Source organism: Lampris incognitus, chromosome 4 (assembly GCF_029633865.1).
Source record: "Lampris incognitus isolate fLamInc1 chromosome 4, fLamInc1.hap2, whole genome shotgun sequence".
Classification (NCBI taxonomy): Eukaryota; Metazoa; Chordata; class Actinopteri; order Lampriformes; family Lampridae; genus Lampris; species Lampris incognitus.
In genome coordinates, this window is record NC_079214.1 from 23,729,920 (window position 1) to 23,746,659 (window position 16,740).

At 41.7% G+C, this 16,740-nt stretch overlaps 1 protein-coding gene across 1 annotated transcript in view; it reads right to left on the minus strand.

Annotated features, from left to right (window-relative positions):
• Positions 1 to 16,740, minus strand: part of LOC130111994 (A disintegrin and metalloproteinase with thrombospondin motifs 7) — a 212,530-nt gene that overhangs the window by 129,018 nt on the left and 66,772 nt on the right. Inside the window, exons 5-7 of the mRNA XM_056279305.1 lie at positions 16,656 to 16,739; positions 11,075 to 11,199; positions 3,437 to 3,586 (exon numbers count right to left, since the gene is read on the minus strand). Coding sequence (XP_056135280.1) covers positions 3,437 to 3,586; positions 11,075 to 11,199; positions 16,656 to 16,739 — 359 coding nt within the window. The remainder of the gene's footprint in view (positions 1 to 3,436; positions 3,587 to 11,074; positions 11,200 to 16,655; position 16,740) is intronic.

Consider the following 16,740-nt stretch of genomic DNA (forward strand, 5'->3'; position numbering starts at 1 on the left):
AAATAGTTCTTGCACAATTTGGAGGTGTGTTTAGGGTCATTGTCCTGTTGTAGGATGAAATTGGCTCCAATCAAGCGCTGTCCACTGGGTATGGCATGGCGTTGCAAAATGGAGTGATAGCCTTCCTTATTCAGAATCCCTTTTACCCTGTACAAATCTCCCACCTTACCAGCACCAAAGCAACCCCAGACCATCACATTACCTCCACCATGCTTAACAGATGGCGTCAGGCATTCTTCCAGCATCTTTTCATTTGTTCTGCGTCTCACAAACGTTCTTCTTTGTGATCCAAACACCTCAAACTTGGATTCATCCGTCCACAACACTTTTTTCCAGTCTTCCTCTGTCCAATGTCTGTGTTCTTTTGCCCATCTTAATCTTTTTCTTTTATTGGTCAGTCTCAGGTATGGCTTTTTCTTTGCCACTCTGCCCTGAAGCCCAGAATCCCGCAGCCGCCTCTTCACTGTAGATGTTGACACTGGTGTTTTGCGGGTACTATTTAATGAAGATGCCAGTTGGGGACCTGTGAGGCGTCTGTTTCTCAAACTAGAGACTCTAATGTACTTATCTTCTTGCTCAGTTGTGCAACGCGGCCTCCCACTTCTTTTTCTACTCTGGTTAGAGCCTGTTTGTGCTGTCCCCTGAAGGGAGTAGTACACACTGGTGTAGGAAATCTTCAATTTCTTAGCAATTTCTCGCATGGAATAGCCTTCATTTCTAAGAACAAGAATAGACTGTCGAGTTTCAGATGAAAGTTCTCTTTTTCTGGCCATTTTGAGCGTTTAATTGACCCCACAAATGTGATGCTCCAGAAACTCAATCTGCTCAAAGGAAGGTCAGTTTTGTAGCTTCTGTAACGAGCTAAACTGTTTTCAGATGTGTGAACATGATTGCACAAGGGTTTTCTAATCATCAATTAGCCTTCTGAGCCAATGAGCAAACACATTGTACCATTAGAACACTGGAGTGATAGTTGCTTGAAATGGGCCTCTATACACCTATGTAGATATTGCACCAAAAACCAGACATTTGCAGCTAGAATAGTCATTTACCACATTAGCAATGTATAGAGTGTATTTCTTTAAAGTTAAGACTAGTTTAAAGTTATCTTCATTGAAAAGTACAGTGCTTTTCCTTCAAAAATATGGACATTTCAATGTGATCCCAAACTTTTGAACGGTAGTGTAATCCTGGTTTCTGAGACCACAAAGCAGCTCATCCTACTCGATCTCAACATACCTTGGGAGGAGAGGATGGGGGATAAAATACCAGGAGCTGGTAGAGGACTGCTGTATTCATTTTACATCATGAAAGCCGAGATGGCTAAACACATTTGAAGTCTTTTCTTACCATTTTTTTGTTGCTTTAGAATGAATGAGAATTAATCAGCAGAGCAGCCATTTGCCTTTATTCATTTCATATCATGAAAACCATCATGGTTAAACATGTTTGGTCTTTTAATAAGGTCTTTGAAACTATGATAGCCTGATCTCTGTTATTTCATGTCAGACTTGGTTGCTTTCATGCAAGGCTCCACCTAGGAGGCTAGACATCCACAGACTGACAGGCAAAACATTTTCATTAAGTAGATTTTTTAGGTTAAGCGCTGCACATTAAAAAAAATTTCCCCATATTTCCTGTTCAATTGACTTGGGTGCTGCACAAAATTCTTATGATGGCAGGGCATACTACTGGGCCCGTTGGCCTAATTGTTTTTGTGCATAGTTATGACTGTATGATCAAGGACCTCTCATGGCTGTGGTGATTCATAATTTTTGAAAAACCCGTTTTACATCACAATTGAGTGCTAACTTCTTTGCCTAAGTCCGAGCACCAGAGACGGGGAGATACACAGGCAGTGCCTCTGTGGTTTGTTGCCAAGTCCGAGCACTGGAGAAGCCTGGCAGAGATCTGCACTCTTCTTAAGTGTACTCTAGTTTTTAGAGTGTATCTCCATTGTTTTTCAACATTGTAACAATATATCATGGTCCCCCTTTTCCCAGTGATAACTGTAACGTATCACAATGGGTCAGGCTCAGCCTTTTTCTCTGGGATGGCTGAAACAACAGCAACCGTAGCCAAACTTAACCTTGACATTGAAAAACGACCTTCGCAAGACTTAATTATTGTAACAGCTATTCTGCTATACGGGTTCGCTTGAATGGAACATGCACTATTGGATAGGTGATGTTGTGTTGCTGTAAAGCCCCCCGGGGCAAATTTGTAATTTGTGAAATTGGGCTATACAAATAAAATTGACTTGACTTGATTGTTGTATTACAGCCTATACAAGTGTCAAAGATTTTGCTTATATTTGTTGTTTATTTGTTTGTTTGCATACCACAGGCCAGGCTGCAAAATTATTCTAAATATAAAACTAGGGTGCATTGTAAAAATTGTTGGGGACCTCTGATTTAAACCATTGAAAAGAAGAAAGCCTTAAGTTTATAGTAATTTGATTTTATTTTGGTCAATATTTTGTGGTGTTCAAGCATTAATGTTTTCATGTTGTAAAAACTGCATCTGCACACAATACACAATATGTTAGGATTTCATATACTTTTTTATACAGGATGTACCTTATCTTATTTTCATGTTCCTTGTTTTATTTTTGCTTTTATTTATATTTTTCATTCACGGTTTTTTCATCTTACTGCACTAATTAGTTCTCTCAATGAGAAACTTTAAAGTTTTGTTTCATCTTTTTCTCCCTCATCATTTTTTTCTCCTTGTGAACGTTTTTTTTTTCTTCTTTTTTTTAGGGAGTTGTTCCTTATCCGATGAGAGGGTCTAAGGACAGGATGCTGGGTTGCTGTGAAGTCCCTTGAAGCAAAATCGTAATTTGTGATATTGGGCTTTACAAATAAAATTGATTGATTGATCTTATTTATCTGCCATTTTCTTACCAAACATTAAGTCAATTGGGTTTCATTTTATCATCTACCCTAAGTTAATGAACCATGTGACCTGCAAATACATGTTTTAATCACCTTTGATGAATTAAAATGTAATTAGGCATTTTAAACACAATCAAAACAAAAAAGGGAGAGAAATTAGACAGTACATTACTAGTTTATCTCTACTCAACGTTTTGAGAAAAAAAGCTGATACTTCTTACTCTGAATTGACAAGTGTAGCTTCAAAAGTTAAATTTGTTGAGGCAGTTGCTATATATATATATATATATATATATATATATATATATATGTGTGTGTGTGTGTGTATGTGTGTGTCAAAAATAATTTTGTGGCAAATGCATGACGAATGCATTCTTTAGACACTTTTAGATCTGCTAAAGCAAATTTCTAACAGGCTTACTTGAATACAAAATCCAAGCATAAGAATAAAAACTCAGTAATTAATTTTAACAGTGATGTGAGGGATGAATGTGTGTGTGTGTGTATGTCCTCTCCAGATACTGGCAGTGGAGCCTTACTTGTGTCCCAATTCATGTGCTATGGTGAAGGCGAGCGGCAGGCCCGTGTCCTCACTAATGCTGCAACTGCGATGTGGCTGACACATGCCCGCCACATGGGACAGACCCAACGTCTCACAGGGCTTGTTGATGGCTGCACAGATGTCTTTCCTGCCAAAGGAAACAGGGGTGTGACATTTAAATGTTGCATGAAATAAGGACAAGAAGGGAAATATCAAAGATGTTGAATTCTGTACAGGAAAAATAAGTTTTAGGAACAGATACAGTGAGCTCGCTGAGTACTCGGACTGCAAATATGATATGATACTGCTGTGGATGAAATTGTGTATCATATCCAGTCTAATTATTAGAAAAAATAAAATAAAATGGCAGATTAGGAAAGCAGTCCAAACTCTACTCCAATTCCTTTCATCCCAACTCTTCTGTTACCTCCAGCCTTTCCATCCTCTTTTCCCTTCTCTTGATGCCCCCCCTTCTGTTTTGTCTGCTCTTCTTTCTTCCCTTTCCCTCAGCTTTCCTCTGTTTCTCAAAACATTTTGGTTGGCTTAATTTTCTTCTTTATTTTACTTCAACTGAACTAAACTGGTATCCTTACTGAACTTACAATGCAGTGTTCCCACTGGTTTATGGTAACAGTGACCTTGGTTTTTATGGTGGGTCTACATAAACCACTGGCGCGTTGTCGTTATTTCAGGGCTCTCGGATTACTTCCAATTCCAATATTTTTTTTCCCCTATGGTAAATAAAGTTTTCATCTGTATTTCACCTATATATAGTCCAATCCTTGTGTATATATCTGAAGTTTGTTGCGTTATTATTGTATGTTAAGTACACTGAGAGCCATGAAACCGAAGTCAAATTCCATGTGTGTGAAAACTTACATGGCCAATAAATCTGATTCTGAATTTCTGGTTCTCATTTGCCAATTGTTTCATTATTTAAATATGTCAAACCAGGACATTACAAATACCGTATGGTTAACTCTTTTGATGTGTTATCAATATAATCTCAATCAAAATATATATTCGCAAACAAACAAAGTGCGGATGTGTGTCACAAAACTGCCAGATTCTCACCGCTTATAGCCACATGAAGACCAGATCACATCAGCATCAAATGCTGAAATGCTAAGCTAGTGAGTGCTAGCAATTTTTAATATTTTTTTCCATTGTGGCTTCAACATTTGATCCCTCTCATCTTAACAGAGAAATCCGTGTTAAATCCAAAGGTCTTAATCAAAATATTTCCCCATATTTTCCCTGTTACCCTGGCAATGGAACTGTAATCCCTTGTTTGGGTGTCACACTTCGGTGGTCTATGCAGGTCAAAGGCTGAGATTACTTCATAGAGGTCATTTGTGAAGTGTCCAAGTGAAATATACATTCATGGGATTTCCTCGAAAGTCAGTCAAACGGTCAAAGAATCTCACTTGTCAATCAGACCTTCTCCTGTCAGTCGACTATCTAAATCCCAAAGTTTCTTACCTTGGATGAACTTGTGGTCATCAGTTTCATGCAAAAGGCGATACTTCTAATGACTACTGCTTCAATAATAATGATGACTATCACCACAACTAACAATTACATAAATGGAACAAAGTACTGCTGAAAAAAAGTTTTAAATTACCTTAACCATAAAATCATACATGTTATGAGTAACTTTTGCAAACATGAGCAGTTTGCTTAATTTACCATTTTCCTAAGGGGTTCAACAAGAAAAACTTCAATGTGTATTGTGGAGTCACATACTGGATTGGGATCAACCATTCCATGTGGATTTGCTTATCTTTGAAATCATGTGAAAAAGAGAGGTGGATGAATATTAATTAACATCAGATGGCTTTGCCCAAATGAGGGCATGTGTGTGTGTTTACACTAGCTAAAAGCATGTAATTAGGCAAGGTTGCAAAGCCTTTCCTAATAAAAGCCTGCAACAAATATGTGACAGGACTTGCCAACAAGACATCTCATTGAATGCACTGAGAACCAATTCAGTGTATAATGAATGTATATATTGAATTGTGTATACTGAATTCATTCATTGAATGAATTCAATGTATATTAAATTTGGAAAATCATCCTGCCCCATTTCAAATTCAGTGATTTGGAAAAGCGTCCTCTACTCACCTATAAATTTGAATTGAGAGGACAACAATGGAAAGAAAAATCAAATCAAATTTTCCTCACAAAAAAAATACTGGTTATATAAACTTGAATTAATACTTCAAAGAGGCTGGTAAACCTCATAGGTATATGAATCAATATACAGCGAGTCAGTCAGTATATTCCTTTATTCTCCAAAATTTGTTATTTCAACAGAATTATTGCTTGAGGAAGTTTTATCTTAGGGAAAATGTTCGACAGCCTCATTTAAATGTGAGATCCAAGTAGTCTTTAACTGAAAAAAAAATCAACTATGAGCTGAACAGTGAATTTGAGTAAAAACGCTAACACGGAAATTGGTCAATCCACAATTAATTAGCATCACTGGTTACAGTATCACCCTCGGTAGTCATCTGGATAAATCCAGGAAACAATTCACAAAGGACAATTATTTGAACTTAATGGAAAATATGACTGGATAACAGAAAAAGACTGGGCTGTACTGGCCAGGTCCAGGATCACCATGTGTATAACTTCATGACTGTGCAGCACCCCCTCCCCCACACACACACTTTTTTCTCTCTTCAGTTGTATCCAGCCAATTACCCAACTTTTCCGAGCCGTCTCGGTCGCTACTCCACCCCCTCTGCCAATCCGGGGAGGGCTGCAGACTACCACATGCCTCCTCTGATACATGTGCAGTTGCCAGCTGCTTCTTTTCACCTGACAGTGAGGAGTTTCGCTAGGGCAAGGTAGCACGTGGGAGGATCACGCTATTCCTTCCAGTTCCCCCTCCCCCCCAAACAGGTGTCTGGACCGGCCAGAGGAGGTGCTAGTGCAGTGACCAGGACACATACCAACATCTGGCTTCCCACCCGCAGACACGGTCAATTGTGTCTGTAGGGTATCCAAAGGAGTTGAATCAAGTGCAAATGGACTTGGTATATATCCGTGAAGACGTTTCGCCTCTCATCCAAGAGGCTTCCTCAGTTCGTGTCTTTCTGACTAGACCAAGCTAGTCTGACTGGCTGGTGATGAGACTCAGAATTTATCCTCTAGGAGTCGTTGTCAGAGCTATTGATATGCGTGGCTCTTTGTGATCCGATGTTTACCAACGCCCGTCGCTAACAGAGCCATAGATATGAGTGGCTCTTTTGTGTACCGATGTTTGGCTGCGCCCGTCGTTATCGGAGCTATTGATATGCGTGGCTCTCCTGTGCTCCGATGTCCAGCAGATTTGCATTTGTATAGCAGCGACGGTCGTTGGGGGTGTTAGTTTCGACTTCATTATTCAGTGGTCATGAGAGTCATTGGAGCCGTTAGTGACCGACTGTTGTTCTTGGAGGCTAGGCTTCTTGAGTCTCCTGGGTAGAGATGAAAGGACGGCATTGTAAGTGGGAGATAGGTGGTGTCGCAGACCTCCTCCGTTGAGGGATGGTTTTTCCAGTTTCGCATAGATGGCTTCCTTCACCCCTCTTTCAAGCCATCTATCTTCTCTGTCCAAAATGTGTACATTGCTGTCCTCGAAGGAGTGTGTCTTCTCCTTTAGGTGTAGATAAACTGCTGAGTCTTGTCCTGAGGAGTTTGGCCTTCTGTGTTGGGCCATCCGTTTGTGTAGTGGTTGTTTGGTTTCTCCTATGTATAGGTCAGTGCAATCCCCATTGCATTGTGCAGCATACACCAGATTGTTTTTCCGGGTGTGTGGTACACGGTCTTTGCGATGAACCAGTCTTTTTCGGAGTGTGTTGCTGGGTTTGAAGTATCGGGATGCGGTGTTTGTTGAAAATTCTCCTGAGTTTCTCGGAGACACCAAAAACATACGGGATGACTGTGCTATTCCTTCTGTTCCTTTTCTCCTCGTCGCTCACCTGGTTGGTCTTTTTCGAATGTGTTGCAGTTTTCACAAAGGTCTAACTGGGGTAGCCGCAGGTTTTTAATGCTCCCCTCAGGTGTTTGTGTTCTTCCCGTTGGGCCTGAGTGCTGCTGGGCACATTGTCAGCTCTGTGTTCTGAGTCTCATCACCAGCCAGTCAGACTAGCTTGGTCTAGTCAGAAAGGCACGAACTGAGGAAGCCTCTTGGATGAGAGGCGAAACGTCTTCACGGATATATACCAAGTCCAGTTGCACTTGATTCAACTCCTTTGGATAACCATGACCTGGATCAGGGGTCGGGAACCTTTTTGACTGGGAGAGCCATAAAAGCCAAATATTTCTAAATATATTTCATTGAGAGCCATATAGTATTTTTAACGTATAATAAATTAAATATGTCTTACTTTTAATGCGACTTCTGGTGCTGCATGGTTTTGCTGATGGCCTTGTAGTCTGGTTCATACGTGGTGAGGTTGAGCTTCATGCAGGCGTTGAGGCTTCCATCAGTTAAACGTGAGCGTAGGTTGGTCTTAATGTTCCTCATATGCGAGAAAGACTGTTCACATGCATATGTAGAGCCAAACATGGTCAATACCGCAATACTCACACGCTGCATTGTGTGGTATGTCACAGGAAGCTCGTTCCAAGTTTTAAGAATCAGCTGGTCTTCAGGTTGAAGATTTTTAATTTCTGTCCACTTGTGTTCCCTCGCCAGCTCTGCTCGCTGTCGCGCAAGACTTTCCAACTCTCCATTAAGTGACTTGAACTTACTCATCCACATGTCTGATGCCTTCAGGTCAGCAACTTCCAGCTCAAAGTCTCCGATAGAGACCCCGGGGAGGCATGTCAGGTCGATTTTGTCCACTGCACACTCATGTGGATGAGTGATGAACTTGAAAAGACCAGTGCGCGCACGAAATTCTCCAAAACGTGCTTTGAATGACTGCAGGAGATTGAACGTAAAGCCAGCTAGCTGCTGGAGATCCAGATGTTGAGTGGAGTCACTTGCTAAGCATGCATCTCTAAATTGTTGCAGTCTTTCAAAGTGCAGAAGACGACCTGTTTCAATGTCCCTGAGAAAGACTTCCAGCTTGCTTTCAAATGCAAACACTGCTTGTTGAAGGGATGAGATTGTATTTCCAATACCTTGCATTTTCACATTGAGCTGGTTCAGATGGCCAGTTATGTCCACGAGATAGTGAAACTGCAGGAGCCAGTCAGTGTTGTCTAGCTCAGGATGCTTGACGCCTTTCATTTCAAGAAAAGTCCGGATTTCACTCAGGCAAGCTGCAAAACGGCTGAGCACCTTCCCCCTTGACAACCAACGCACGTTGCTGTGTAAAAGCAGACCGGGATAATGATTCCCAACTTCTTCTAACAGAGCTTTAAACTGGCGATCATTTAAAGCTCGGGCAACAATAAAGTTGACCACTCGAATGACCAGAGACATCACCTCGCCAAGCTCCTGGCCACACGTCTGAGCGCAAAGCGCCTCCTGGTGCAGGATGCCATGAAAACTTAGGATGGCTCTCTTTTCATGACAGAAATAAGTTTATCCATCGGTAGCTTTTTTTCTTTAGCAAACTCCATGAAAGACATGAATAAATCCTCTCCTCTTGTTGTCCCTTTCATTGGCAAAACAGCCAAGCTTTCCTCACGCAGTGTGTCACCTGCAGCATACCTGGCAATGATACTGCACTGAGATAGATGGCTAACGTCTGTTGACTCATCTAACGCGAGAGAAAAGTATGTCCCGGCGTTTATGTCCTTAATTTGTGTTTCCTCGACTTGATTTGCCATCATGATGCTACGATCGTGCACAGTTCTTGCTGACAGGGGCATGTCTTTTATTCGTTTGATTATCTTGTCTTTATTTGGGAAGTCATCAAACAGTTCATTGGCCACATCAAGCATGAATGTTTTGGCATACTCGCCATCTGTGAATGACTTTCCATTCCTTACTATTGCCAAAGCCCCCGCAAAGCTAGCGGAATTCCCGTCACCTTGCTTGGTCCACACACGTAGTTGCTGCTGACTCGTCTGCACTCTCCGCTGTAGCTCCTCGCATGCCCTTTTCCTGCTGTCCCCCGCTGGATATTTCGATGCAAATGAAGCATGGTGCGTATCGAAGTGCCGCTTTATATTTGACCGTTTCATCGATGCAATTTTATCATTGCATATTAGACATACCGCAGATCCTGCTCTCTCCACAAATGCAAATTCCTCTGTCCACGCAGCCTGGAATGCACGGTAATCATCGTCTTTTTTTCTTTTCGCCATCTTTTCCGTTACAAGGGTTGAAGCGGATAAACTTGTTGGCTATCTGATAAAATTGATTTCTTCACCTTTACAATGACCCGGACATGCTCGCGAGCCATTGGTTCCCGACCCGACCCACGGGTGACCCGTGAAATTTATCTTCAAAACTAATTTCTGTTTACTTTAAAAAGTATTATTAAGAAATATCACAAGTATTTTAAAATCAGTTCCAAACTGATTTTTTTGAAAAAAAAATAATTTTCAACTCAAAATTGTCTGGGAGCCATATGCCGTCACCGGAAGAGCCATATATGGCTCGCGAGCCATAGGTTCCCGACCGCTGACCTGGATGAATGAGAACATTCACAGACATGTCTGTAGGGACGTCCGACCAAGCCGGAGGTAACACGGGAATTCGAAAGACCAATCCCCATGTTGGTAGGCAATGGAATAGACCGCTATGCTACCCGAACACCCTAGCAGGGTGTTTTAAAAAAAAATGTAATTCTTCAGCGAACAGATGAAAATCTATTCTGTGATTGTTTCTGAACAGTAAAACTTGGTCCCACATTTCACTATGGTTTAAATGCCACATAGTATGTCAGACTACTTCTCTTTCTGTGCTTTGTTAACCACAAGCACATACATGAGAACAAATCGCAACTCAGTTAAAAATCTGTTAATCACAGAAAGTTGAATCAGTTCATCTGGACACAATGTCCAGATGAACTGATTCAACTTTCTGTGCTTTCCTTACCTAGATTAATGAGCATACATAAAGACAAAAATCTGTTAAATTTCTCTTTTTTGGAAGAGAGACTGAGTTTTAGGCCTTGGTAGTCATGTACTTGCTCAGCATTAAAAATATATATTTTTGTGGATTTTTTCCCCTTCATTAATGTAGCATCAAGAGCTGTTTCCTACCTCAAGTTGGCAAACACCTTTAAAAATTCAAAAAAATAATATCAGGAAATAAATTTTAAAAAAAACAACAAAAAAAAACAAGTAAATTGGTTCAGTAGATTACAGAATTCTTGTTCTAACCCTGAGTGGACCTGGTATGGTACATGAATCTATCTGCATGATCAAGCATAGTCCAATGCGGCTGCTACAGTTACGTTATCTGGCAACCATTTGAAATCCTTGAAAACGTGACAATGTGTGGTGAACCAGCATATTGGCTACGCAAATAAAACTGATCAACATTGATGGCTCCCATTTACTGGAGCATGTCGTTTTAGTGCTTCTCACTACAGTAATATAATCAGTAAATTGCAACCAGTTGATTAGTAGAAATAAAATGGGTTTAAACAACATAACTGTAATCTAACTGCATCAGAGGAGGAGAGAAAAAGCCCATAGGTGGCATTGAGATGATGGAAAGAAACTGTATACTGTTATTTACCTGGTGATCAGGACGGCAACGTCGTGGTGGAGTGGATGTTCATCGCCATTCATATTGAGTCCTTTCTGCCACTTACAGAAGCTATTCAAGCTGTTGTCAGCATGGTGGGTGATCTTTAGGTCATCCTAAAGAGCCAAAGGGAATAGTAGCGAAATGTCAAAAACTTGCAAAAATTACAGAAAATGGTCTAAAATGCAAGTACAGAATTTAGGAAAATACAAGGCTAGATGATGGAAGCCAGGATTTAGGTTCAGCTAAAAGATACCAAGCTTCACATTAATTCAGTTAAAATGAATATCCTGCCTAAATTTTCCTTCCTATTTCAATGCATTCCAACTTGATGAGTTTATCTCAGGGTTCATTTGGGATAAAAATAATCCAAGAGTTCGCAAAGTAAACCTGCAGAGACCAAGGAGGTTGGCGGCTATGGCCCTACCAAATTTTTATTTGTATTATTGGGTGGCCAATCTTCTGCATACTTCAGTATTGGTTGCAGGCAGATAGCTTGCATAATATCCCAACTTGGTTGAGGTTGGAAACATCTTCCTGTATGTCATCTTCACTGGCTGCTTTGGTTTACACCCCTAGTGTCTCAGTCTGCTCAGAATACTGCAAGAACACTTCATTCAAGTTGCCTCTAAAAACTTGGAATCAATTTATAAGCCATTTTAATTTGCAAACCTTTTCACCAAAGGCTCCTATATTTGTGTGTGTCCCAAGTTCCCAATTTCCCTCTCAGCCCATAAGACCCTCCATTGATGCTTTTTTATCACCCCCCCTACATCAAAAGGTATCATCTCATGTGGTTATGAGAGAATCTTCTCTCTTCAGAACTCCTAATTGTTAGCTGTCAAAACAAGATGGATGAACTCCTACTCATAAATGGAAAAAACTTCCGACTTTTCTAGATCTGCTGCCCTGTGTCTCACTGAAACCTGGCTTAGTGGGCATATATTGAAGAGTACACTTCATCTGCCGCAGTTCCAACTCCTATGGGCGGACCGAGAAACGGAGGTATCGGGAAATATACGGGGTGGTGGCATATGCTTCTACATAAATGAAGGTTTAGTGTACAGATGTCATAGTGTTGAAGAAATCATGCAGCCCTCACTTAGAGACCTTTTTCATTGACTGTAAACCATTCAATTCACCACGGGAAATTTCATCATTTATTCTGGTTGGTGTCTATATCCCACCCCAGGCCTGTGTTAAAGAGGCGTTAAAACACCTAGCAAATCATATTACAAACATGGAGTGCAAATATTCAGACTCCATACTCATTATCCTTGGAGATTTTAACAGAGCAAACCTCAGCCTCGAACTGCTTAAATACAGACAGCATGTTAAAGGTCACACCATGGACAAAAACACTGGATCATTGCTACAAAATATTAAAGGACGCCTATCACTCTGTCCCCCATGCAGCCCTGGGACTCTCTGATCACTGTCTGATTCATCTTATGCCAACCTACAGGCAGAAACTAAACTCTGTAAAGCCTGTGGTTAAAACTATGAGGCAATGGACCAATGAGTCAAAACTGGAGCTCCAGGCCTGCCTCGACTGCACTGACTGGAGTGTTTTTGAAGCTGCATCTACAAACCTGGATGAACTTACTGACACTGTCATATCTTACATCAGCTTTTATGAGGACATGTGTGTGTCCACTAAAACTTTCTGTACCTTCAACAACAATAAGCCCTGGTTCACAGCAAAACTCAGGCAGCTTCGTCAGGCCAAAGAGGAAGCCTACAGGAGTGGAGATAGGATCTGGTACAACAAAGCCAGGAATACACTCACAAAGGAGATCAGAGTGGCAAAAATGTCCTACTCTGAAGAGTTGAAAAACAGGTTTTCTGCCAATGGCCCAGCATTAGTCTGGAAAGATTTGAAAAACATTACCAACTACTGGAGACCATCCCCCCACACTGCAGGGAACCATCAACTGGCTGATTATCTAAATGGGTTTTACTACAGGTTTAAAAATCAAACTGTCACACCCCTCACCCTTTCCGGCCACAGCACACAACCAACTGCACTCCCTGCCAGCCACTCTCCCCTCCCCACCGAACTCAGGATCTCTGTTGAGGATGAGTGCAAGCTCTTCCAGACACAGAAGACCAGGAAGGCACTGGGCCCAGATGACATGTCACCCTCCTGTCTGAAAGTCTGTGCTAACCAGTTGGCCTCTATTTTCACACTGATCTTCAACAGATCACTGAAACTGTGTGAAGTCCCCTCCTGCTTCAAGAGCTCCACTATCATCCCGGTCCCCAAGAAACCCCGTATCACAGGATTAAATGACTACAGGCCCACTGCCCTAACGTCTGTGGTCATAAAATCCTTCAAGAGACTGGTGTTGACCCACCTGAAGGAAATCACAGGCCCCCTGCTCGACCCCCTGCAGTTTGCCTACCGAGTAAACAGGTCAGTGGAGGATGCAGTCAAAACGGGATTGCACTACATCTTCCAATACCTCGACTCTCCAGGGACATATGCAAGAGTCCTGTTTGTGGACTTCAGCTCAGCATTCAACACCATCATCCCAGATATCCTCTACTCCAAACTCAATCATCTCACTGTACCAGCCCACATCTGCCAGTGGATTAAAAACTTCCTGACAGACAGGAGGTAGCTGGTGAGACCCGGACAATCAACACTGGCACCCTCCCAGGGATGTGTGCTCTCCCCTCTACTCTTCTCCCTCTCTACACAAATGATTGCACCTCAGGTGACCCATCTGTTAAACTCCTGCTGAAGTTTGCAGATGACACAACTATCATTGGTCTTATCATGGACAGTGACGAGTCTGCATATAGATGGGAGGTTGAACAGCTGGCTCTGAGTGGCACGGAGGCCCAGTGGTTAGTGCAGTCTCCTCACAGCAAGAAGGTCCTGGGTTTGAACCCCAGGGTTGTCCAACCTTGGGGGTCATCCCAGGTCGTCCTCTGTGTGGAGTTTGCATGTTCTCCTCGTGTCTGCGGTGGGTTTTCTCCGGGTGCTCCGGTTTCCCCCACCATCAAAAAAGACATGCATGTTAGGGTTAGTACTCCTGTCTGTGCCCTTGACCGAGGTATGGCAAGATGAACTGGAGTTGGTCCCTGGGTGCTACATGGCAGCTGCCCACTGCTCCTAGCTACACAGCTAGGATGGGTTAAATGCAGAGCATAATTTCCCTACGGGGATCAATAGAGTATATCCAAAAAAACAAAAACAGTGGACTTCAGGAGGAGCCACCCAACACTGCCCCCCCTCACCATACCCAACAGCACAGTGTCTGCAGTGAAAATCTAAAGATTTCTGGGTTCCACCATCTCCCAGGACCTAAGGTGGGCAATCAACATAGAAACAATCATCAAAAAGGCACATCAGAGGATGTACTTCCTCTGTCAGCTTAGGAAGTTCAACCTGTCTCAGGAACTGCAGATTCAGTTCTATACTGCAATAATCCAGTCTGTCCTCTGCACATCCATCCCTGTCTGGTTTGGATCGACCACCATACAGGACAGGGATAGACTACAATGGGAATTTAAGTCTGCAGAGAAAATCATTGGTGCCAACCTGTCCTTCATTCAGGACTTATACACCTCCAGAGTCTGGAAACGGGCAGGCAACATCACTGCAGACCCATCACACCCTGGTCACAGCCTATTCCAACTCCTCCCCTTTGGTAGGCACTACAGAGCACTGTGCACCAAAAGAACCAGATTTAAAAAGTTTCTTTCTGTGGGCTGTCACTCAAATGAACACTTAACATTGTCAAATAAATCCAACCATTTTGTATATACTGCACTGTACATTGTACATATACTGGTATGCTCTGTCATGTCCATCTACCTCAAACATGTATGTAAGTAACCTGCTAACATTTATTTCACCATCTCTGATATAGTCTCTGCACCATTGTACTTTATCGCCTCTTATTTCACCTGTATATAATCAATCCTTTTGTATATACCTGAAGATTGCTGTGTTGTAGTGTTGTTATTCTATGTTAAGTACACTGAGAGAGCCACAAAACCGGAGAGAATTTATTTTTTGCTGCAGGAAATTTTCTTCCAAAGACTAATTTTTACATCCATCATAAAAACATCCATTGATACTCAAGTTGCATTTGATCAGTATCTCGGACACTTTCCATCAGGGTCTATCTTTGGCAAGAACCTCAAGCTAGCTGAATTTTTTTTTCACTTTGTTGACTGGCTGATATTTCGCCTTGATTTAATTTTCCTTTTTCATATCCAGAGTAAAAACATGGACCCAAAACATCCCAGAGCATGTAACTGTCCAAAAACGCATACACATTAAAATATCTCACAGTATATTTGCATATACCACAACAAGTTTTAGCTGAAAGACCTCACTGACAGTAGAACAGGCACAGTTTGAAAGCTGGAAAGTGAAAGGTTGAATAAATAAGAAAAAGTGAAAAGGCAGTTGTAGGATATGACCCCCACGCCATCCCAAACACACACACTTTCAAAAGCCTACACTTTAGATGACAAGTGGGCAAAATCAGATAGGTTTTTTTCTTATGGTTTGTTTTTCTTCTGGTTAAAAAAAAACTTTAAAGTATAGGGCCTGCTGTCTAAATTACATGTAGCAATGTTTCACTTCAAATGATGAAAAAAAAAAGAAGCATAATTTATCTTTCAAATTCCCCCAAGAGTGTCCATGTACCACATATTTCATCTTCTTTACCTGATATTCACTGTTTGGGATATGACTCAGAAAATCCACAGTACCCATACAGTTTTTGTTAATTATAGTAGTTAATTGTAGTTATAGCAATTATAGTCATAGTTATGTATGAACGAGAGGGAGGACAGTGGAATGGTGAGGATGCAACAAGTAGAGGTGGCGAAGGTGGATGAGTTTAAATACTTGGGGTCAACTGTTCAAAGTACCGGGGAGTGCAGAAGAAAGTTGAAGAAGAGAGGGCAGGCAGGGTGGAGTGGGTGGAGAAGAGTACCAGGAGTGATTTGCAACAGAAGGGTACCAGCAAGAGTGAAAGGGAAGGTTTACAAGATTGTAGTAAGACCAGCTATGGTGTTTGGTTTGGAGACGGTGACACCGACAAAAAGACAGGAGGTGGAGCTGGAGGTAGCAGAGTTGAAGATGATAAGATTTTCATTGGGAGTGACGAAGACGGACAGGATTAGGAACAAGTATATTAGAGGGACGGCTCAGGTTGGACGGTTTGGAGACAAAGCAAGAGAGGTGATATTGAGATGGTTTGGACATGTGCGGAGGAGAAATGCTAGGTATATTGGGAGAAAGATGCTGAAGACGGAGCTGCCAGGGAAGAGGAAAAGAGGAAGGCCAAAGAAGAGGTTTATGGATGTGGTGAAGGAGGACATGCAGGTGACTGGTGTGACAGAGGAAGATGTAGAGGACAGGAAGAAATGGAAACAGGTGATCCGTTGTGGTAACTCCACATGGGAGCAGCCGAAAGAAGAAGAAAATGGTTCTGACACATAATTTCTTGTGACCATTAAGTTCAATGAGACCAGTATAATTCACCTTATACTATCTATTGATTTTCATGAAATTATATAAGCAAGATATTAAGCATGTATTTACCTCATCCTCTTCCAATATTATGAGACGGACAACAACGATGTTTATAGCATTTCCAATGTTGGCATCACGGTACACGCCGGATACC